This window comes from Acipenser ruthenus, chromosome 14 (genome assembly GCF_902713425.1).
Source record: "Acipenser ruthenus chromosome 14, fAciRut3.2 maternal haplotype, whole genome shotgun sequence".
NCBI classification, from domain to species: Eukaryota; Metazoa; Chordata; class Actinopteri; order Acipenseriformes; family Acipenseridae; genus Acipenser; species Acipenser ruthenus.
The window spans coordinates 36448088-36473468 of NC_081202.1; the positions used below are offsets into that span (position 1 = coordinate 36448088).

General features: G+C 40.6%; 1 protein-coding gene across 2 annotated transcripts in view; it reads left to right on the top strand.

The window, feature by feature from the left end:
• Positions 1-24687, top strand: part of LOC117419667 (muscarinic acetylcholine receptor M2-like) — an 84901-nt gene extending 60214 nt beyond the window's left edge. For both annotated transcript variants that reach the window (XM_034032656.3, XM_034032655.3), the window contains exon 2: positions 21534-24687. In XM_034032656.3, coding sequence (XP_033888547.1) covers positions 21596-23074 — 1479 coding nt within the window. In that variant the 5' untranslated portion in view covers positions 21534-21595 and the 3' untranslated portion in view covers positions 23075-24687. The remainder of the gene's footprint in view (positions 1-21533) is intronic.
• Positions 24688-25381: the final 694 nt, after the last annotated feature.

Here is a 25381-nt window from a genome sequence, read left to right on the forward strand (position 1 = left end):
GATCAGCCCTGCTTTTTATCCACTCTGAATGTGCTCGGTCTCCGGCCAGTAGGGTTCACTGTTGTGCGATGAGGACGGCCTTTTTTTACCACTGATACGATCAATAATCTGTATTACTGTGGCGGAGTGTCCCGCCCCTATATATTTGTGCACTGTTTTTGTATTATTGTTTGCGGCGCGGATAAAAGCGCTGCGTATTTGTTATTGTTTTTATATTTTAAAAACCTCGTGAGGATGCGTGGCTGATCAGCTACTGATTATTTAACTAGCTGACAGTCACGCATCCTTACTAAACTCGTGCAGACTGTGGCCGAGGGGTAATAAGATAATTAACAGCTAGTTAACCCCTCAGCAAGAGTATAAGAACCTGCAGCTGTCCATGCTGCAGGGGAGAGTGTACAGAGGAGAGTACGGGGAGCGGAGAGGGCGAGGAGAGAGAAAACCCATTTAAAAACAACTGCTAAGTATCGTGCTGGTGCTTTATTTCTTGGCGTCTGCTAAGAAATAAATAATAATAATAATAATAATAATAATAATAATAATAATAATAATAATAAAACCAGCACGCTTATTTGTTTGATTATTTGTTTGGCCAACGTGCCCTTTGGTTTTGTTGTTTGTTTGAATCTTTTGTTTTGTTTTATTATTTAATAAATACACTGAGCGCAGTAGCGTTCAGCTTCACCCGCCCATTCATTGTTTTGTTTCTGGTACTTCCTGGTCCGTGACGTCACCACACACGCCACTCAACAGCTGCTCGACCACAATTACCTAAATAATGTCCTTAGCAAGTTTGATCACAATGGGATATGCTGTTCTCTTGATATATGTAAATATGATAGTCGGAAGGGCAGCCTCTGTACACCCTAGATTAAGACACCCGACACACTCAATAAATTGTACTTAACAACATCCTCAACTAATTTAATCACAATTGGGTTATCTAAATATATGTGAAACGGCACCTTACCATATCCCCCAGCAAGGATATACATCCCTAGATTGTGAGACTGTTGTTATATTTTGAAATCCTTTTGTCATCCCACCTTAAAGCACTCAAATACACTGCTATTAGACATGAAAACAGACAATATCATTTAAGGTAATAATACAAATACAAAATATTTTTCCATTGTAGAAATCCAATGCTGTCCCTCATACTTCTGAATGAATTCTAGAACACTCCATCTACTGAGTGTATACCATCTGTATATATCACAGTCAGCATTACACAGGAGCATGAAGGTGGAGTTCATAAAATACATTTATTGAAGACAGCATTGGAACACACAGCTTTGGAATAAAGACTGAGTGGCTAGCATATCAGATATAGTATTAGAGATGTGATAAAGACTGAGTGGCTAACATATCAGAGACAGTATTAGAGAAGTGATAAAGATTGATTGGCTAGGTTATCAGAGACAGTATTAGAGAATTGAGCTTTACAGCAAGGCTAGAGAGGATAGCAACCTAATATACTGTATAGCACAATAAGACAAAACATAGCCAAACCAATTACAGGTGACAGCATTACCGGTAATGGCAACATAATGGATTTGGAACAAATATTGCACAGTGGTCCGGTAGCTCAATGTTACTGATATAATATGGTGCTACAATTGATTATCAGTGTGAACCGGTTAATCCCATCGGGATACCAATATGTGGTACGATTCTGGTAATGGCTTATCCCATAGCAACTTCACTAGTACAGAACCATTGCATAGTCATTGCAGTTCAACTGCACTGCCATTGAAGATCACTTGGCAAGAGTATAGCTGTACAAGCCATTAACAGTGTGTATTGTTTCATACCATTATGGTATGTCCAATATGAAAGTCACCACATGGTTTATGCTATTGTGGCAGCTCATAAGCTTCCATTGGCTTCAAGTGCAGAACCATTGCCATTGTAGTGTGACAGCCCTGCTTATTGAAAACCAATAAGGCATTTTTAGCAGTCTTACATCAGGAAAGGCCTGATAATAGAAAGTATTATGCACAAGATCCCTTCAGAATATACAGAATAATTAGGTTGCAGCGCCTGGTTACCAAGGGAATAGTTACACTCGGCCAACATTAATAATCACAAGTGTAATCATTCCCGAGGTTACCAGCTGATGTTGCTGAATTATTTAATTTATGCAATGCTTTGGATATTAAAGTTTCCTTCCATCTGTGGAATTTTAAAAATGACAGATGCTGTAAGTTCAGGATGAATAAGGTGGCGTCATGTGTTTGAGCTGAACCATGGCACATACATTGTATCTAATTCTATTGTGATGCAGGTTTCATCCAGGGCTGAAGTATAACTATGGCTATAATTACACATTTAGCAGTATAATGGCATGGTTGATGGTATATTTACATGGTTTGGGTTGGAATTGTGCTGTTTCTGTGTAATAAATGGTGGCTATCTGTGTTTGGCAGAAACAAAACCTGAACATTTTTCAAGCTGATTTATCTCGAATTGTTACACCATTTTCATTATTATTCATGCAAAAAATGTCCGAGAAAATAATGTAAAGGTAAACACAACCTAAAGACATCTACAAGAGTGATAGAAATAATCTAACACAATGGCGCGGAAACACTGAGGCAATGACAGGCTTTGTTTCATCCCACAGAGCATTCCAGGAAGAGGGTCATTTATGGCTAAAGGCTGCTTTAGCAAATGAAAGGCTGAATGGAACAACATATCTTTGTCATATCTAGCCCCATAGCAGCAGCATTAACTTAATGTACAAGATGTGAATACAAGCACACATGCCTAGAAAAGAGTGCAAGGGCAAAGGAACATTTTCTCAAAGGAATACAAATATTTAATGGTATAAAACCACCAAGAAATGACAGCGCAAGAGCAGGTACATTATTGTTCTGATTGATTCCTGGCTTACAGTCAAAAGCAGACGCAAGGTAATACCGAGGTTAGGATACCCCAACAAATATCGCTTGTAGATATAGTTGAGCATCGTAAGGTGAGGACGATACATCAGCATTTATTTTAAAATTTGTTTCCAGGTTTATTCAAACATGCAGCCTTACGCGTGTGAGACACCTACATGTGTATTCCCCTCAAGTGTGCAGCACTGACGACACACGCAAGCAAACTATGGAAGGCCATCCGAGTCAAAAATGCGTTATTTAGTACACGTTCTCATTTGACTTTAGTACGTGTTGTAATTCATATTACTATGCGTACTAATTTGGCCAATCATATCACTGAAAATGAAATGAGAACCAATCAATTTAAAGAAAATAGTACATGTAATAAATTATCCTATTAAAAGTCGTCGTACATCTGCCATTCCGGCCCAGTTCATGGCGGTATATGGACTTGGCATTGGGTAAAGTCTAGTGAAAGATGTATAGACCCGGACCCTCCGAGACGAGCATCAACCGGCAGTTCCAGAGCCTTAGAAATCGCTTTAATTCAGTGGTAACCCCATTGTAACTAATATGTAATTTTAAACAACTGCTGAAAGATCTGACATTTAATCTAATATTAGCTATGGTAACTCAACATTTTAGTCTAAAACTGAAATAAATATAATTAGAATATAAAAAAAAAAATTAAAAAGATGTTATCCCGAAGGTGATTGGCTACTCTTGTAATTACGCTGTATGCCTGTAAGATGAAGATAGGGCAGCAGTGTGGAGTAGTGGTTAGGGCTCTGGACTCTTGACCAGAGGGTCGTGGGTTCAATCCCAGGTGGGGGACTCTGCTGCTGTACCCTTGAGCAAGGTACTTTACCTAGATTGCTCCAGTAAAAACACAACTGGATAATGGCATCTGCTAAGAAATAAATAATAATAATAAAATAATAATGACCAACCCAGACGTAGGTACTATTGTAAAATGACCAGCCCATACTGGGTACTACTGCAAAATGACCAGCCCATACTGGGTACTACTGTAAAATGACCAGCCCCTACGTAGAAAATGCATATTTAATTTACATTTATTTAGATATATGTATTCTGATTGGTCCAAATCAATACATGTACTAAATATTCGAACGTGTACTAAGTAACGTTTTTGACCCAGATGGCCTTCCATAGCAAACTATGTCTTGCTGTTTTTATCTTAAATCGTGGGTTACATGATTACGAAGCACATACTGAAACCCAATGCACGTTGTGTTTTTCCTGTTCATGCATTTAGATAAAAAGAACGGTAACATGTCTAATAAATCATTAATTCTGGTGCAGACTTGAGGTGAATATAATTAGTTTTCTAGTAACTAAGCTACGACAACAGGGGCCCCTTGCTGCCTTGGGGCCCATGCAACTGCATGGGCTGCGTGTGGCTAGAACCAATACTGTATTTAGGAATATGTATAGAACAAAGAAAAGCACTTCTTAACTCTAGAATGGACCCATTTTTAGGTAGCTATAGAAACAACATAAAACTGCAGTACCCCACAATCATTTTCAATTTGACAGTGGGAAATAATGTATTGGTGTCTGTTTTGTCATCTTATTCACAATTCAGCCTTTTTAAGCACTGCAGTATATTTGAACAAACTCTTTTGCAAGTTGTTCATCAAGCATGTCATTTTAAAGACTGCATGTACTGTGCATTAGCTGCTAAATTGAGCTCCTTGTCTTTGGATCGTACTGAGGCATCATTGCATGTGGGACCGCAGACTCCATAAACAGAGTTGATTTCTTCTTTGTACTGAAGCAAAAGTTGGTAGTTACATTGCAAAAGATGGTTTACAGACATGCCAAATCTCAACCATTGTCTAGCCTCTGTTTAAATAGCCTCACTCATAAAAGAGAAGAAATCACAATGCATTATATTTGAATATTCACAATTCACTATCCATACTTTCTGACCTCTCTGGACAAAGAAACTTTTTCACCAGTTCACCATCATGAAAGGAAAAAAAGGAGAACCATTGATATTATAAGAATAAGAAGATGATACTGCATTATTTTAAAAATCTGAATTGAGCACGACAGCTAATTTAACCAGGCTCAATTTGATATATAGTTTTGGAACTAGATTCAGCACCCTACAGCTTTAAGTTAGTCAGAAATTCAGCTTGCAGGCATAGATGCGACAGATATCAAGAGGATCGGCTGTACTCAGAAAGAATCAACCTTTGTAAATTGACTGGCAACCAGCAAGCCCACTTCAGAAGACATACTTTATTAACAAACAATGATTGCATAAGCAAATACAGTCGAGATTTTTTTACAGAGCACGTAGAAATGGATGTTAACCGACTAAGGAATGACAGATAAGAAACTCCCTTTCATTCTTTTAATTTATACTGCAATACAATGCAATTTATCATACTTACATAACAACTCTTGTACCAACGTATGCACTGCTGTGATTGTTCCCTGATATTTTGTTGGCTCTGCATGTGGTAAATTTAGAAAAACTTTAGTCAGAGATAAAACATGACCTCTCTCTCCTTAGAAGCTTCTACAAACAGTCAAAGCAAACTCTAAAGCATGTAAGGTTATGATTGTTAATTTGGATTAGATTTAGGGTACTTGTGGCAGAATAGCATTAGGAATGAGACTCAGAGGCTTGGAAGCTGCAGTTTAAAGCACTGGTGTGCTTGTTTATTAACAAAACACAGGAATAAAAGAATAGGCACAAGGGCCAAAATAAACAGTTTAACAAAACTGTTCATTCTGCCACAGTTCTCTTTTTTATAATAACTATTTCCATTAAAAGTGTATCATTGCCTATTTTCTCACCTATCTTTACCCATAACATTCAGAATGCTATGGTAAACAATAACAAATTAGGTCAAGTAGACAAATGTTTCGGCTATTGCTTGCTCCTGTGTACCAGGCGAAACGTGTGTCTACTTGTTTCTTATAGTACTTGTATCTATCATTATCATAACACAATTTTTACAATTCCCTAATCATATTCTGTAGATACTTTGTTTTTTTTTCCCGATTTGATGTTAAACAGTGCTCTCTTTATAATACTATAGTCAGGAGCCATAGTTACGATGCGGTGCTATTTGTGTTCCGCCTTATAACGAGAATGAAAGTGTTCATGGATTATGGGGCAAATGAGAGCCGCCTTATAATTGGCGGTATAAAGTGTTATAAAGAGGGGGAGCACTGCATACTGGAATTACACATGTGGTTTAGCGTTTACTATGCAAATACTAAGTAACCACACATTTCAGCAAGGGTGGTTACAGACACTCAATGTACAGTTACGTGTGTGGGTCGTCACTGAATAATAATGTGTCAGACTGTGGCAAAGTGGATGGTAAGGGGAACAGGTGTAGCGGTGATGCGATGCAGGAGTGACAGACAGACAACGATAATTTGGTGAATAAGTGTTTATTGTGCTGTTTCCAGGTCTGGCGACCGTCAAATAATAAATCCCCGGCAGTACACAACAATGTGTAAAGCACGGGGAGCGTGAATAATCCCACACAGTCCTGAACAGAAAAACAAATGCACGGTCACCAGTCCTGGGTGAACTCAGTCGTGCAGGTGCTCTGTGCAGTGGTGCTCCGGATAGTGCTTTTGTGGCGACAGCTCCGGAGGTGTGCTTTAACTGTCTAGTAGTGCGACAAAAAGACAGACAATTATAGACAGACAGAAATAACACACAACCCGTAACACTTATTCCTTTTTTATATTTCTGAGAGCTCCTCTCTCAGTCCTTCTCTCCTCCTGTTTAACCCAAACGAAGGAAAAGAACAGCGTTACCCTGGCCCCTATATGTAATCCCGCATGATATCTAGGTAAACGGTTGCAGCTGCCTTATTACTTGCAGCTGCCCCTTGTTTACCTGTCAAATCAATACGGTCTTACAACAGAGTCTCGCTTCCTTCCAGGCTGACCCACTTCCCGGTCCCGGAAACGAACTGTCAGGCCAGCCCTTCCAGATACTTCTCCTCCCGTTCTTTAGCGCCCTCACAGGTCGGGAGGAAGATTTATCACCAGAACTCATTGTATTTCTGTCACACAGACACAGAGCATTGGGTGTTAACACACCGCACAGGTGCACGAATTTAATAAACACAGGTGCTGCCACTAGGATACCAGCAATGGTAGCCCTAGTGTCACATTTAATAAAGAAAACAAATCAAAGCTAAACATAGAAGTTTGTCACACAAGGCGAGCGCTAGCCTCATTAAAAGAGACGTCCTGCTCCAGGAACCTACTACACTACATTACCCTCTCTATACTGGTTGGGATCCTAAACTAACCTACTGCTGTTGCTTCCAAAGCCCCGGCCTCTCAGCGACTCTGGGTCTTTACGACAGTCCTCGCTGGGCAGAGCCTTCACAGGCACCGTCTTGCAGTTGAAGGGTTCCGTAGTAGTTATCTTGCGGAGCGGACGCTCTTCTCCTTGATGTCTGTGTAGCATGGCGGTGCAGTCGCTTAGCGCCAGACAAGTCTATCTGCTTGGTTGCCTAGCAACGCATCTCCTGATACACGTCCCAGTTGCACACATCCGCATACGAACCAGTGACAGGGTCCACCCTGTCACAGTAACCTAATAGTTTAATTCTTGCTAATTGCCTTTTGTTGAGACTAAAATTAGACCTGTTGGTTGAATGACTAAATTAGATATTATTGGACAAATGGGAACCACGTCCATGCTGCCTTATACGTTACTGGCTCTGCAGTATACAGTGCTGTCTTATTAAGGGGGAGCACTGTAAGCCAACAAGAGTCTAGAACAGTTTCATTAATTTCAAACTTTTTTTATTGCACCAACACTGAAAGTGCAATATGTTTAAACTATATCCACAGAAATATATTTTGTATACATATTATGGTGCGGTGCTATTAAACGCTGAAAAATTCTGCCCTTGGCATAATCTAAACCTTGAAGTCCATTTGCCTCACAAATCTTATCTCATTACAGAGCACGTCCCTTGTGATTCTGGTCAAGCAGACAGATCCTCAGTAGTAGAAGTTGTGGAGTAACGATAGCTATGTTCTCTTGGGGTGCTTGTGTCTGGTTAGAACTATGAATTTGTTTGATATTAATACAATTAATAGCTAAAGGCAACACTGGTAACTCAGGGCTGTGATCTTCTCCTCAAACCCACTCTGCATGCACAGTGTGTCTCAGAATAATGCAGAGTATATATCTTGTCAAGCTTCTGTAGTTCAACTAGAGCATACAAATTGTAAAGTAAAATGAGCAGAAAATAAAACTACTGTCTAGACCAATATATATGAATGAAAAGCCTATTTTTTATGTGGCATTGGGTGTTTACAGATACAATTATATGCTGTGCTGGTCATATGCAGATTGTATATCATATTGTGGTGTTTTTTAGACCATTTTTAACCAGCATGAAAGCGTCTCACCAGCCAATTAGCAGTTGCTGTAATTTCCAGCAGGAATTGGATAGGTAGCTTGTACAGCCCCCATCTTGTATTCCAGGGTTCTTCACAGTAGTGGCAGTCTGTCACTCCGAAAACAAGCTCAGCTACTTCATACCCCCTTTCCTATCTGCAGCTATTTCCATTAACCTGTTATTATTTTTAGCACAGATTACATCTTATCTCTTCCTGTCCAGCCTCTTGTTTACGTATGCTGCTGCTCTGTTGGCATGTTTATTCGGTAGTTTGGTGTGAGACAGCACATTACTTAAAGTACACAGTGCTAACAAAATAATTCTAGTAAATCTTACTTAGTACATACAGTATTGCCATCATTCCGTAGGTCTCAGATTTTCTACAATCAGGATTTGCTAATAGCAACCTTGACAATGCATCCGCATTGCTGTGCTTAGTTGAAGGTTTGTACTGTATCTCATATTGGTAGGTAGACAGTGTTAATGCCCGTCTCTGCATTCTAGCTGCTTCTAAAAAAGGAATTCCTGTCTGATTTTCAGCAGAGGTGTGTGGTCTGTAATGAGAACAGACTGCCTGCCATAGAAATATGGGTGGAATTTAGTCACTCCAAAAACAATCCTAATGCCTCTTTCTCTATTTGAGAATAATTTTACTCAGCTTTCGTTAACATCCGTGAAGCAAAAGCTATGGGTTTCTCAGATTCATCCTGCATTACATGAGAAATTATCGCACCTACTCCAACAGGAGAGGCGTCGCATGCCAGGCAGATAGGCAGTTCAGCATCATAATGCACTAGTACAGTGGAAGAAACTAGCTGCTGTTTAGGTTCCTCAAATGACATTTTCCTGACCAACACCAACTTTTTCCTTTTTCTAATAGCTCAGTCAGTTGAATCAAGGTAGACAGGTTCTTAATGAATTCACCATAGTAGTTAAGCCGGGCAAGAAAAGATCTCACTTCAGCTACATTTTTAGGAGTTGGGTACATTCCTGCTGCATCTATGTAATGTCCTAAGTAAGTCACTTTGGGGTCTATTCATAAAGGGTTAACACCTGTCAAAATGAGAAAACAGGAGTACATGATCAGATCTATTTAACGGCAGTAGCTATTCATAAGAGATAATTCAGAAGCAATGTTAATACCCAGCTAGTTTAATCTATGAAGGCATGTTTTTAACAAATTGAGAGAAAGGTTAACGATTGCCTCGTTAGCATAAAGTTTTCATCGGTCCTGAGCGTCAACCTGCTATTCATAAGAGTGAACGACAGCAAAATGCTGTTGATAACTAGGAGTTACTGAACACTTTCTACAGTCAAGTCTAAACTAACGACAGCCTCGGCAGACTTTTTTTTTAAAGACATATTTTATTACTACACTGGCTCTGTTATATAGTTTGCCATACCGGTGATTAACACTGTGTGGTCAGGTGCAGTAAATAAATCAAGTCCACACAATCCTTTCTCCCAAAACAGTCTGTGGGTTTTAATAATAATAAAAATAACAACAAATAACACAATAAGTCCACCCCTTTACCAGCGATGGTATTGGGGGGTACACGGCAGCTCTCTTAAAAAATAAACAAAAACGGGACTTTGTCCGACCCCACGTTCTCTGTGCACGCAGTGCTCTTGGTCCAGAGAAGCGTGGTGCTGTGAGTGGTGCGGTGCGGTGCTGTGCTGTGCAGTGCAGGGACGTGCTCTTTATATTGCCGGTCCGCGGCTCACTCCTCCTCTGCATCACAAAACACACGTAATCCAACAGATCATAAAAACAATACAGGCTCCGGCCGTTTGCTTTTCATTCTCAGCGCAAGGGGAGGTTTTGACATAGCTGCTTCCCCTTTGTACCCAGCAAACTCCTCCCTGCAGCCAACGCGTCGCCATGGTTTCTCCAATAGAGGGCTGCCCCGCAGCTGACTGCAATGGATTCGTCCTGAGTACTTGCAGCTACGCGCCCCTCCTAATATGGTCACCTTCCGGTTTCCACCTACCACCGAGGTGGTAGATCTAGGAGGCAGCTTACCTTCCCCCTTACACAGCGCCCTTTCCAATCGGGAGGGAGATTTGCAGCATCGATCCTTTCTCTCTCTATCACACACTGCCTATTTAAAAAAAAAAAAAATCTAGCTTTATATGAAGAAAAATGTTTAATATAAATATATACTCACACAAGAACATATTATCTGGCATTTTCAAGCGGAGAGCATGTGAGAGACTGAGAATAGACAGTTATTTTATTATTATTATTTATTTGCCGTGATCCCCGGCTGACAGCGGTCCTTTTTTTTATTTCTTTTTCCTGTGTTCACAATAAACAGTTTGGACGAATACTGCCTGTGTGAATCTGTTTATTTTCATGGAGCATTACAATATACAGTATAACAGTGTTGCTGATGCAGTCGGTGGGAAATTTGGGCTTGCTTGGTATTACAAAAAACACTGATCGAGCGCGATCAATGTTCGAAAGGGAGTCTTTTTTCGCGCACCACAAAACGATCCATTTTGTGTACAGTGTGTATCAGGTTCTGAAACCTTCTGAAGCGAACTTCGCAAGGGATGAAGTTCATACTTTTTATATTAAAAAAATATATGATGTGAGGCAGATCCCCCAGGTGATCATCAATCATAGTTGACAGAAAATTCTGGAAGATTAAAAATGTGCTTTCTCTGGAAAAATGTGCTTTCTTGATGAGAGAAATTAGAAAGCTGAACAATAAAATTCCAGGATTCAGATTGTGTGGAACTGTTTGGAAGGCCATCTGTGAACTTAGGTACAGTATTGACTAAAGATGAACACTTTAGCTCAGCAAAGCTACGACTCAGTTCAGTTACCAGAGTCCACACACAATTACCTAGACAAGGCTTGTGCTCAGTAATACTCAGGGAAATAACACAGCCTAATCTGTGGCCAAAGGTTTTGCATCACCCTATGGAATCAACTAGTTTTGCTTCGTAGTTTCTTTTATTATCTGCAAGTGATGGCCAAAAATGAAACATTTACTACGGAAGTGGTTTCACGTTTAATGTAAGTTTCATAGGGTATATTTGCAGAAATGAAGTTGTATATTGCCACATCCTTTTTTATGTGTATCAGATCCTATGTAAGCAGCAATTTTTGCTCATTTTAAAGTCATTTTTCATACTTTGTATACATTTTCTTTATGTGAGCATCTTCTTTCAACATTATAATCTTTGCAAAGTAGAAAGCTTAAAAGGTCCTACACATGATTTGATGAACATGGTAAAAATAAAAATGTGGCAAAAGACTATTAAAGATAGAACTACCACCTTAGAAAACATTTTTGGCCATCACTTATAGGCAAAATGTCCATATAGACCCTTATCCTTTGTTTATTTGTATTTATATTAAATATTTCACCAGGAAAAACTCAGACAGAATAATCTAATTTATATAAAGCAGCTGAGCTGAATCAGACCATTTTATTACATTCACAGCTGGGTGCCACCACTACAGTAAACTCATGCACACAAACATCATAGGAAAAAACAAATATTAACATATATCCGTCTAAAGTAATAAAGCAACCGCTAAACTAATGAAGCAGCTTGAATGTTATTTTGTGTTGATTCATGAGCCCCCTAACTTTCTATTGGGAAGGCTGTCAGCAATGTCTTCTTTAAGATCAATTAGAATGCACAGAAGAATAAACAAAGACTAAATCAAATTTGGAAACTGCAGTCCTGAGACAGTACTATGGGCACATTTGAATGTATTAGGGTAGTTGTTTCAGAGTTGACTCATTATAATTAGGGCTTCTGATTTTCGGTTTTAACTGATAAAACATGATAAAACACCCCTGATACAAAAAAAAAATAAATGAAATTGGTGGATAGCCAACAAACACCGGAAAAACTGTGGAAATGGTTAATCTATTCCCATTAAAAAATAAAACCTACTAGAAAAATAATAATAAATACATTTCCCAGTGCTGCTGGGCAATATCCCGTCTTCCTGACTTGCATCTATTGATTCGTTCTGAATACTTTAAACCCGCCCCAACTACTGAGTGACAGCACATTCCTACATTTCTATTGGAGACTCCACTTGCGAGATTTTAAAACGAGATTACAATCAGGATTGTTAGCGGGATTTAAAGCTGTATTACAGTTAAGATACGGAGGGTTTAAAACAGAATTGTGGCAAAATGTACAAAAATGCCTACACACAAAAACCCCAGAAGAATGTGCCCATGACCATAGGGGTTTCTTTGTGGAAGACAGCAATGGAAAGAAGGTACAACTTAAGTGTGCAAGTACTGTCGAGTTACTACTATACATATTTTGACAGAAAAAAAAAAACGCTCAAGCATTTTGCAAAGTAACCAAAAACACTAATTTCATACAGTATATCAAAAACTAAAGCCCCGAAAAAAAATGATTTACATAAAACTCGAAAAATGGTTAAATATAGCACTGAAAAATACAATTAATAAAACCCGAAAAACAGAAGCCCTAATTATAATTCAGTGTAGCTAACAGTGCTTCTGATGGCAGACATGGCCAGCAGGGGCCGCTGTAGTGCAGTGAGGAGAAACTTTGCCTCCCAAACCTGCGGGAGCGCGAGAGCCAATACCTGTACATGCTTTTACCTAACAAGCCATTCTGGGAACCCGGTGTTTACTTATAAACGGACCTTTCCTTATTGTTCAAATAATTCTAACATGGGTATAGTTCTAGGACGTGGTTATATATACTGTGCTCCATAAAGAAATTAATTTGAAGACAGACTGTGTTATAAATGAATTATTTGTTGAAATTGTTTTAAACAGTAAGGTGAAGGATCCCTCTATTGTTGTTACAGCAGACACACGGGTAGATGAGACATCAGGGTTTGATGACAGGGGCGTAGCTAGGATTAGATTTTTACTGAGGTTGAACAAACCTCTTGCAGATCCTGTTCATGTTACAAAGGTAAAAGTTATCATCTTATAAAGCCTGGAGACTGTTCATGCAAACTGCAAAGCAATATTAAGTCCCTTGGATGATGATGATGTTAATGTTAAAATTTGATGACCCATATTATTTCAAAGATTAAAACTAATTGTCTCCCAGCAAAACCACAGCAACCTAAAATGACCATTTTGACACTGTCAGAAATATGTTATTTTAAAAGGACAAGAATATAAGATCACTATTAATAAGTAGATGGGTTCATACCTTTATTGACATGCATTTGGTTCACTGCTACTTAAGTTGCCTTACACTGCTGTGACTGGTAACTGCTGCTGACTGGTAAGACTGGTGCTGATACTGCTGTGACTGGTGCTGACACTGCTGACACTGTGACTGGTGCTGACACTGGTGCTGACACTGCTGTGACTGGTGCTGACATTGCTGACACTGCTGCTGACACGGACTGGTGCTGACACTGCTGTGACTGGTGCTGACATTGCTGACACTGCTGCTGACACAGACTGGTGCTGACACTGCTGGGACTGGTGCTGACACTGTGACTGGTGCTGACACTGCTGGGGCTGGTGCTGACACTGCTGGGACTGGTGCTGACACTGCTGGGACTGGTGCTGACACTGCTGGGACTGGTGCTGACACTGCTGGGGCTGGTGCTGACACTGCTGTGACTGGTGCTTGCACACAGGGACTGGTGCTGACACTGCTGGGACTGGTGCTGACACTGCTGGGGCTGGTGCTTGCACACAGGGACTGGTGCTGACACTGCTGGGGCTGGTGCTGACACTGCTGGGACTGGTGCTGACACTGCTGGGGCTGGTGCTGACACTGCTGGGGCTGGTGCTTGCACACAGGGACTGGTGCTGACACTGCTGGGACTGGTGCTGACACTGCTGGGACTGGTGCTGACACTGCTGGGGCTGGTGCTGACACTGCTGACACTGTGACTGGTGCTGACACTGGTGCTGACACTGCTGTGACTGGTGCTGACATTGCTGACACTGCTGCTGACACGGACTGGTGCTGACACTGCTGGGACTGGTGCTGACACTGCTGGGACTGGTGCTGACACTGCTGGGGCTGGTGCTGACACTGCTGGGGCTGGTGCTGACACTCTTGGGGCTGGTGCTTGCACACAGGGACTGGTGCTGACACTGCTGGGACTGGTGCTGACACTGCTGGGACTGGTGCTGACACTGCTGGGGCTGGTGCTGACACTGCTGGGGCTGGTGCTTGCACACAGGGACTGGTGCTGACACTGCTGGGGCTGGTGCTGACACTGCTGGGACTGGTGCTGACACTGCTGGGGCTGGTGCTGACACTGCTGGGGCTGGTGCTGACACTGCTGGGGCTGGTGCTTGCACACAGGGACTGGTGCTGACACTGCTGGGGCTGGTGCTGACACTGCTGGGACTGGTGCTGACACTGCTGGGGCTGGTGCTGACACTGCTGGGGCTGGTGCTGACACTGCTGGGACTGGTGCTTGCACACAGGGACTGGTGCTGACACTGCTGGGACTGGTGCTGACACTGCTGGGGCTGGTGCTTGCACACAGGGACTGGTGCTGACACTGCTGGGACTGGTGCTGACACTGCTGGGGCTGGTGCTGACACTGCTGGGGCTGGTGCTGACACTGCTGGGGCTGGTGCTGACACTGCTGGGGCTGGTGCTGACACTGTGGCTGGTGCTGACACTGACTGGTGCTGACACTGCTGGGGCTGGTGCTTGCACTGCTGGGACTGGTGCTTGCACTGTTGGGACTGGTGCTGACACTGTGACTGGTGGAAAAGGAGAGCCCAACTTTCAAGAAATATTCAGTTATTTAACAGGAAATACCCAGATGCACTTAAAGGGAAGAAAGGCTAATTTTCGGAGACAGTGCCAGCGTTTTTTCATTACAGGTGGCTAACTAATGTACAAACACAAGGTACACAAAAAAACAACAAAGGTGAGCCACATTCTATCAGTATGTACATCAGTATGTTACTATTTGTTTTAATATTAATTCAACTTTTTTTTGTTCATTAAAAAAGTTGTATTAAACAAGATAACATATTCAAAACATGTTGTAATCCCTCGAGAATGATTGTTGTTTTTGAAGCAAAGGAACTAAAACCAGTATGCTTGAAGGAAGGCATCCATTAGCCACAGATTCCAATTTACTATATTCGTCTGTTCGTGTGTTTCTTTGTACGGTTACAGTTTCTATTAGTACATTGTTATGTTAGTTAATTCAGTTCACTTCAGCTGAAAAACGTTTGGGGAAAATACAAATATAATACCATAACTGTAAAAAGCAACGTGTTTTGAGCTTGAGAGTGATTTGAAAGTGCCTAGTAGTGTGTTTTTGAGTGTACACTACAGGTGTATTGCCTGTGCATGTACTGTTTCAGAGCGGGAGAGTAAACATCAAGGAACAAGTGACTAAGAAAATTCTGAAAAAAAATGTAAGCAGCGCTCAAAAACGTGATGTGTCAAAGACAACTTCTGTGTCGATCCCCTGTCTTTTACAATAGTTCCACAAATGGGGGCCCACAAATCTGTTTGGCGCCAGGCCCACAAAAGGTTAATCCGGCCCTGGCTGTGGTAATCGTAGTTAGAGCTCTGGACTCTGACGGCTGGGTTTAAGCTATATAATGGCTGTTCGTGAACAATATTTGTGTAACTCTATAGTACTTTGACAAGGTATTCACCAAAAACAACAACAACAACAACAACAACAACAACAACAACAACAATAATAATAATGATAATAATAATAATAATGTGATGTTCCCACCTCTGAACGCTAGCTCTCCTTTGAACGTTTACACAGTTTCTCACTCAATTCTAATATTCTTTTGTCAATATAAATCGATGATAGGAAGTAGTACAGTACTTCAGGCGGGGAAACCGGTCGCAGAGGTCCTGGTGCTGCCTAGCGCACAGGCCGGGTCGCTATAGATGCAAATACACAGCCACTATGCTATAATAAAACGCTATGCTATGGCAGGTAGGGTGATACTTGGACGAGCTGACTGTCCAGTTAAAGTGGCGAGAAAAAATAAATAAAAAAAACACAACCATACAGCCAGCTATCCCGGTTTAGCTACACATTTAATGTCATCATAAAAACAGGTACTTGGGTTTTTGCTGTGCTGGCGTTAAAACATTCTACATGGAGAAAAGAAAAGGTTTATCAAAACGTATTGCAGCTAAACATCACATTGCGCAGGGGAAAAACAATAATATAAATTATAAATTCACTTAACATTGATTCTTACCAAGAGTTGGCTTCTTTAGAAGGAAATGTGTAATTGGTTGTTTTTTTCTCTGTTTCATGTTAGTGCTGCACTGTAAACCAGAGTACAGAGTAACTTGGGAAACTGACTAATGAGAAACGTCTTTGTGGCGCGAATTTTACATACCGCAGTGTCTGTACAGCCCGAGATAACAGTAATGTGAAGAAATTGAAAATAATATTTTTATATAGCCTATATAGGCTATATACAAATATTATTTTTAATTTTTATATATCAAATTGACACAATTAAGAAATAAAGTGGGTACGTTTTGGGTTTTATCTTTTTTTTTTTTCGTCTTCACAATTAAGAATTGAACCGATTTTTACCGAGGCGGCCGCCTCTGCTGCCTCAATGGACGCTACGCGCCTGGATGAAGCTGTTCAAAAGTCATTTGTTATCACACATGAATTTGTATGGTGTGGATGTAGGTCATGATAACCTACTTTCCGTCACCTTTAATGGGCAATTTATAACTTTGGTGGGGACTGCAAATTGACTCACAAACTATTGACGGAAAGCATATGAACTGCATTAAGACTGATTCTGCTGCTTCCATATTAGAGGGTGGCAGAGATGAATTCAGCATTTCTAAGTTGAAGGGTAAGCCCCATCTTTTACAATATCCTCAATGACATTTGCACTGTAATGAGTTGCTGGGGTGGTTTTATTTTAAGTTATTTTTGTCTGCAAAGCACCTACATCATGAATTTACAAAAACTACTCTCACTCTGCTTCTAAACCCAGATCCATCCACCACTTGACTGATAGGGCAGTGGGATTAGAGCCTAGGCTATGGGATCTGTTTCTGACAGGCTTGCAGTGATTTCCTGGGGAAAGCAGACACCCTTATCCAGGGCGACTTACAATTGTTACAAGATATCACATTATTTTTATATACAATTACATTATTTTTTACATACATTTACCCATTTATACAGTTGGGTTTTTACTGGAGCAATCTAGGTAAAGTACCTTGCTGAAGGGTACAGCAGCAGTGTCCCCCTCCTGGGATTGAAGCCACGACCTTCCAGTCAAGAGTCCAGAGCCCTAACCACTACTCTACACTGCTGCCCTCTTGCGTGTCAGGGAGTGGTGAGACTTCCACGTGAAACCGGTGTGATTGGTAGAATGTGCCACACTAATAATGCATAGGTTTCTTCCTATTATTATTTGTTTATTTAGCAGACGCCTTTATCTAAGGCAACTTACAGAGACTAGGGTGTGTGAGCTAAATTAATACATATTAAAAGTGCTACCTAAGCTAAAAGCCTCATGTTCCCAAAAGCTTGTGCCCATCTGGAAGGTCAATATGACAATATTGTGAAAAACACAACTTGTCACTAACAAACTTGCTGACCTGAGGACTGTATTGTAGTGGACTACCTGACCAATCCAAACATCTGAAATGCATTTTTAACATTCCAAATGTATAATCAATGACAGATCAAGCAGAGGTGATGGCTTGATTATACCTGTGTTCAGCAGGAATACTTGGGTTGCAAAATGGTGCCATAAGCCATGGATACATTGCCCTGCACGCTTTACTAAAGCTGCAGTAACTTCAGGTATGGCACCGCTTACAGCCGACTGGCTAATACCTGCAGCAGCACCTACAGTCCTCTCAAAGGAACCAGTGGCAAAAAAGTTGCAGCCATGATCTTTAATGCAACAGGCAACGCGTTATATCTTCCCATATCTCTTTCCAGATCTGCCTGCAGTAACTGGCAGATATCAGATATATTTTAGATTAGGAGATTAGATAAAGGGGCATTCAGAACAGAGAATTGTGAGGGTCTGGAACCAACTCCCCTGTAATGTTGTTGAAGCTGACACCCTGGGATCCTTCAAGAAGTTTGATGAGATTATGGGATCAATAAGTTACTAACAACCAAACGAGCAAGATGGGCCGAATGGCCTTCTCTCGTTTGTAAACGTTCTTATGTTCTTATGTTCTAATTTGCTTGTTAGTCAGAGTCGATGTATGCACTCACTGTCTGACAGGTGTAAAAAAGAGACACAGGTTTGGAAAACAGTTTTAATATCTTTGGAATAATTTGGAAACAATCGACAGTAGTGTGCTTTTAGTGCTCAGATGATCCCCTGGTCACATGGTTAGAGGGGTTACATTTGGTGACAGAAAAATCAGTTAAATGGTGTCAAGTTTGATAGGAGGATGAGCAGGACAATTATCGACAATGAGCGCAATACGGAGATGCTGTGCTTTGAGAGATGTGTCCTCCTGTCACCAGTCATACTGCAACAAACCATGAGCTCAACCCAGTCTTTTGCAACTTTGTCTCCAAAGTGCACGGATTTCTTGAAAACGTGGGAACCACTAGGCAGAGCACGATAATAAATTCCTGTCTCGTCAGCATTGAACACATCATCTGACTTGTAGCGCTGAAAAATAGCAGGCAGTTGATTTTAAATCCAGTTTGCAGAAGAAACATCTGCATCTTCTCTCCGTGAGCTCTCTTGAACACAATCTAGTATCGCTTCTTCCAGCGATCAAGACACCCATTGATTGTCTTAAAGTCATCAACATTCTGGTCAGCAGCAAACTTGACAGCTTTGGCTTTTAAGATGTCTCTGCTAACAGGCAGGTTTGAGGCTATGTCAGATTGAAACCATCGAAACAGAGCTTCATCAACATCAGCTGCATGACTGGTGCATTGGCGTTTTCGGGTGACATTTGGACTGTTGTAAAACAGTGTTTCGATTTTTGTAAATTTTTCTGACAGTAGGTGGATTGATTGGGAACTTTTTTGCAACCTCAGCAAACAAAAGTTTTTGTGTCTTTCACAGAGATGTAATATCTCTGCCTTTTGTTTGCTAGTTAAATCAGTTTGCTTGTGAGCCGACATTCTCAATGCTTCGCAAATAGCACAATGATGTTGGTGTTTTGTAACTGAATTAAATCCTGTTAAGACCACCCACGCAGCATTTGACAGGCTGCACAAAATGTCAGTTTATCAGCCGAGATGATTATTGGCTGTTAGTTGTGCTGGAAATTAATTATATCCTGTGGTTACTTGGTAAAGCCCGGCCACGCAGCATTTGACAGGCTGCACAAAACATGACAATAAGTGGGTTTGTGAAATTATATTAAGAGAGGTCATTTCTCAAAGAACCTATGTGCATGGCAAAAAGATGACGCAAAGCCTGGCTCCAAAATCACATTCCAGCGCTAGCACCAGCTCTTTGCGATGTCATGAAAATTGGGCCCATCATGTTTTAAAATGAAAATCCATGTTTGCTAAAACATATATTTCTTTAATAACTGCACATTGAGACCTATATGATTGTGCCTGGTATGGCACATTTATGGAATTACTTTGTTAGCTACAATCATTTCAAAGAAGAGAACAGTCTAGCATTTGGAGACTTTTACTGTTTTGTTAAGCTGAATTGACAGCAATTCAAGCAATTTCTTGGCAAAACCAGAAGCTAAAAATGTTTTTTTTTTTTTAAATTGACCTATTTTTTCTTGGTCCAGTTTCACCAGCTCCTCAATAAGCCATTGCTGACATTTCCTCAGGGTATAGTAATATTCTGTTTTAGTACATATACAACTACAAGAATACATTTGCATACAAGAATACATTTGCATGTTATTGGTATTTCAAGACCTTTTTATCAGAGTGTGACAGCACTGGAAATAAAGTGCGGTATTGAGATAATCTGGACATATATTTCAGGATTATAGCATTTCACATTGGGTTTCTTGCTATTTGTACTTTCAGTCTCCATAGCTATGAAAGCTTACCACAGTATTTTTGCAGTTTCCACATGGTTCTATTATGCATTTACCATAATATACCATGCTTTGTAATGCTTTTACCATACCTTTCTTGGATTTACAAAGCTTAATGTAGGGGTCTATCTAAATCGCAATTTTGCGGAAATCATGAAATTTAAAGGGTCACTGTTAGGGGCCAATGCATACCGAACAAGTATGAAGAGGGACAAAAAAAAAACCTTGTTTAAATGAACTACTACACAACGCAAGCGACGCAAACTACATACAGTATCTTCCTTCTGTAGATAGCCCTTTTTGATTCCTTCACGTCCTGTGTGCATTGCACTTAAGCAAAAAACAAACAAACACAGATGCCATTAGGTAAACGAGTTTTGGGGCTGTTTTTAATCGATTTCCACATCTTTATAACTTGGCAAAGCTTTGCCTGAACTTCCAACCAATTCAGTGGATGCAGACGTGCAGTCTCAATGTATGGGCAAGTCAACTGCAGGGGGATGCTGCATACTCGCCTTTAACAAATGCCAGCACTCTGTTTTAGTAAGGAAGCAAGTACCACTGTTTCTAGACTTTATAGTGTTCTGAAATACTGTCTACTTAGGTTTATTTAATGTTTAAACAGGTCTGTGAAATGTCAGCGAAATCCTAATTTTATTCCGCAACCTACCTGTGAAAAATACATAAATTTACCGCAATTTAAGTAGACCTCTACTTATATGTGCTTCACCATGTTTGCAGTATGCTTTATTATAGTTGGCTACACTTTTGCTAGAAAAAAAATGATAAGGCAAGCACTTTCCCAATATTATTATGGTAAAACTACCTTCCGTAACCCCCACCACATATATTTACCCATGTCTTGCTGAGTCAGAGAGATGCTGGCATGAGTAAATGACTGGAAGGACTGGGAATGGAGCCCAAGCCTCTTTCACACTGAGGCGTCTTGTGCCCTGTTGGTTTGTTTAACTTCAAAATGTGTCTTGCAAGAACATTCCTGTTCTCTGAGTGATTTTAACATATCGGGCAGAGATTACTCACAAGTGGGAAACAAAGGAGAATACAAATGCCTCTTTTTGATTTACCACAAAGGTTGTTGTGCCACCTACAGTTTAAGACTGAAAACAATTCAGATCCTTACATATCCAGTATACCAAACTCCATCAATGTGATGCTTAATTTTAAAAGAAGCACAGCAGTACTATACTAAATCATTTGATTTGCAAAACTAATCTTTCTCTTTCACTCTCTCTAGGTGTAGGTGGTTCCAGATCTCTGTCGCATCAGAATAATAACTGAAAGATAAAAGAATCTGAAATGGAGAACTCAACATATTCCAATGCCTCCTCTGGCAATGTGTCAGATGCCAACCTTCCAGAGAGCCCCTACAAGACAGTTGAGATAGTTTTCATTGTCCTGGTAGCCGGGTCACTGAGTCTGGTCACTGTCATTGGCAACATCTTGGTTATGGTTTCCATCAAGGTCAACAGGAATCTACAGACTATCAACAACTATTTCATCTTTAGTTTGGCATGTGCAGACCTTATCATTGGGATCTGCTCCATGAACCTGTACACAGTCTACACCGTGATTGGCTACTGGCCACTGGGGCCTGTGGTCTGCGATCTGTGGCTGGCCCTGGACTATGTGGTCAGCAATGCATCAGTGATGAACCTGCTCATCATCAGTTTTGATCGCTACTTCTGCGTCACCAAGCCACTCAGCTACCCCGTGAAGAGGACCAACAAAATGGCAGGCATGATGATTGCTGCTGCCTGGGTCCTGTCCTTCATCCTCTGGGCCCCAGCCATCCTCTTCTGGCAATTCATCGTCGGGGGACGGACCGTGCCTGAGAGAGAGTGCTACATCCAGTTTTTCTCCAATGCAGCGGTCACCTTTGGGACGGCCATTGCTGCTTTCTACCTACCTGTCATGATCATGATGGTTCTCTACTGGCAGATCTCTAGGGCCAGCAAGAGCCGCATCAAGAAGAATCACCGGAAACCCTTGGCCAACCGTGAGACCGTCTCCCCCAGCCTGGTGCAAGGTCAAATCCCCAAACCCTGCAATAACAACGTGAGTGCAGAGGAAGCAGGCACGGCCTTAAACCAGGACCAGAGCCAGCATCTCCTAAACCAGGACCAGGGTAAGCTGCAGAATGGCAAGGCTCCATCCTCTGCTGGGGAAGGAGAAGGTGAGGAAGGAGTGATGCAGAACTGTGGCCAAGCAGAAGAGAAGGAGAGCTCCAATGACTCCACTTCTGTCAGCGCTATGGCTTCCAACCTCAAGGAAGAGGAGATGGTGGGTGCCAGCAAAGAGCCACCAGCCATCCCCAGCCAGCCTCCTCCTCATCATCAGGCAAAGGCCGAAGGCTCCAAACTCACTTGCATCAAAATCGTCACAAAGTCCCCCAAGGATGCCACCTCCAACACTACAACAGAAATTGTCCCTGGCTCTGAGAATCAGAACATAGTAGCTCGCAAGATCATCAAGATGACTAAGCAGCCTCCCAAGAGAAAGAAGGCACCCCCATCTCGAGAAAAAAAGGTCACTAGGACCATCCTGGCTATCCTCCTGGCTTTTATTGTGACCTGGACCCCCTACAACGTCATGGTGCTCATCAATACCTTCTGCTCCAGCTGTATACCCAACACTGTCTGGACTATTGGCTACTGGCTGTGCTATATCAATAGCACCATAAACCCAGCCTGCTATGCACTTTGCAATGCCACCTTTAAAAAGACTTTTAAGCACCTGCTCCTCTGCCAGTACAAGAATATTGGGGCTGCCAGATAGGAAGTGAATATGTTCTGAGGAGTGTTAATTTAATATTCTTTTTTTTGTTTGTCAAAAGAACCCTGTCATAGCACTTTATAGAAACACAAGGGCATCCAAGCCAGAAGAGCTAAGTGGATAGAGCCTTTTTTATGTATTGAAGAGAACTGGTGGACTTTGGTATTTGGGTTTGCCATTGGACACGAACACACACACACACACACACACACACACACACGTAGACAAAGAGACGTAAACACAAACAAACAGGCACAAACAGACTCATTCACACATTGCAGAGGTCAAACCCTAAGAAACAAAATGACAGTTTCAATATCTTCATATTGTTGAAACAGTTGTGTAGTGTAATACTCTTATTCTTTTACCTCAAGATTTATGTTTAAAGGTACATCTAAATTAAACTATTATGTCATTAAAATTTAGGGCAGACCTTTAAAGAAACTTGACAATTTGTCTAAATAGCTATTTCTTAAAAATAACCATAACCACAGATGGAAAAAGTAAGGACCAGAATTTTGAACATGTGTGTGCATGTGTTGTATGCATTGGGAAACAAAAACAGATATATACATAGCAGATATTTGTGAAAATGTCTACACACAAGCACACAAACACACACAGACACATTGAAAACACATGAGTGGTTGGTCACACTCTCACAGAGCACATACTATAACTAGTGTGAGCCTTTCAAAAGAGAGTGAATAACTTCAATGTTACTTCTACTCGACGAAAAAATGTAATCTAAAAGGGACAATAGGGCTGATAAGTACTTTGGACTATATACAGTATTTCTAACTCAGTACGAATATAAAAATGTATACATATATAAATACCGTAAGAAAAGTGTGAAACAATGCGAGGATTGCTTCTAAAAGCTTGGTACAGAAAGTATGTCTGAAAAGTGAAAATAGCAAGTGTATGTGAGTATGTTTCTCAATTTTGTTTTTACTTCAATTTGTAAAAATTAAGGATTTTATTGGTGTCGCTAACAATTCCACTGCTTCTCTGGTTGTGGTTTCTGTGTTGCACTTAAAGTATTGGTTAGGGGCCCAACATAGCGAAGCTCTCCATGATGGTCCACACCTATTATACTCCCCAGATTCTTTCTTTCCAGTCATAACTTTACTGAAACTAGAAGATGGTGTTGGAGGACCATCACAGAGGACAGTATTCAAAGTTTGAAAAGCTTCTTAAAAATTAAATGCTGAACTAAACAATGACAATGGAGGCACCATTCCCTGCAGCATCTCATTTTTCTTGGAAGTCCCTGTACTGAATGGGTCTTTCTTAGCTTCTGAGATCTGACCTGGCTATAGTCGTACCACCCCTAATGACACTACATTGAAGCAGGGCTGTTAATCTGAGTGTCATTTGTCTCCTAGTCCAAATAAAGCACATTCACACCCACCCACTCATTAAGAAAGTGGTCAATTGTTCACATAAGTGCCTGAAATATAGACAAGGGGGAGTTAAACTGTTTCTGTTCACATACTGAAACAGCTTACTAGCTTCTGAATGCAAATTCAGGTACGTTTTTGAAGTTTTCTTGAGTTGCCGTTCATCATATCTATCTATCTATCTATCTATCTATCTATCTATCTATCTATCTATCTGTCTATATATATATATATATATCTATATATATATATATATATATATATATATATATATGAATAATAATATTCCAACCATATTATTTAATTGCGTCGCGTACACCTGTTTTCTTTTATTTTTTTGATTGAATGTTGAATGATCTATACACCCTCAACCAAAAATACATTTAAATTTATGTTTGGGACATCTGGGTACAGTAAACTGCATATAAACTACTGAAAATGCACAAAGCCTAATATGAACTGGATTAACAAAATCTGGATCACATGGGACCCACCTAACTTTTATTAAATATTTCAATAAAGTATGAGCTAGTGGGTGTCAGACCAAAATAATCATTAAAAAAAAAAAAAAAAAAAACATATTTATGATCTTTTTTTTTTTTTTTTTACCAAAAGGATAATGTCAAAATTATTAACAAAATTATTAAAAACAGCAAAGCAGAAAAATAAATATGAAGCTGCTCACTCATATTCTAACAAGGAATAATGATGGAGTCCTGGATCTAAATATCAGCATTAAACAAATCAGAAATCAAATAGTATTAATCTCTATTGAATTGTTCCACGCAAGAATTGTACTGTAAGCCTTCTAGGTTTTACAGATACCATTAATCAAACATTGCACGTTTTCTCAGATGAGCTCATTAAGGGGGGAGAGAGAGAGGGTGAGAGAAACTAATTTAACTAT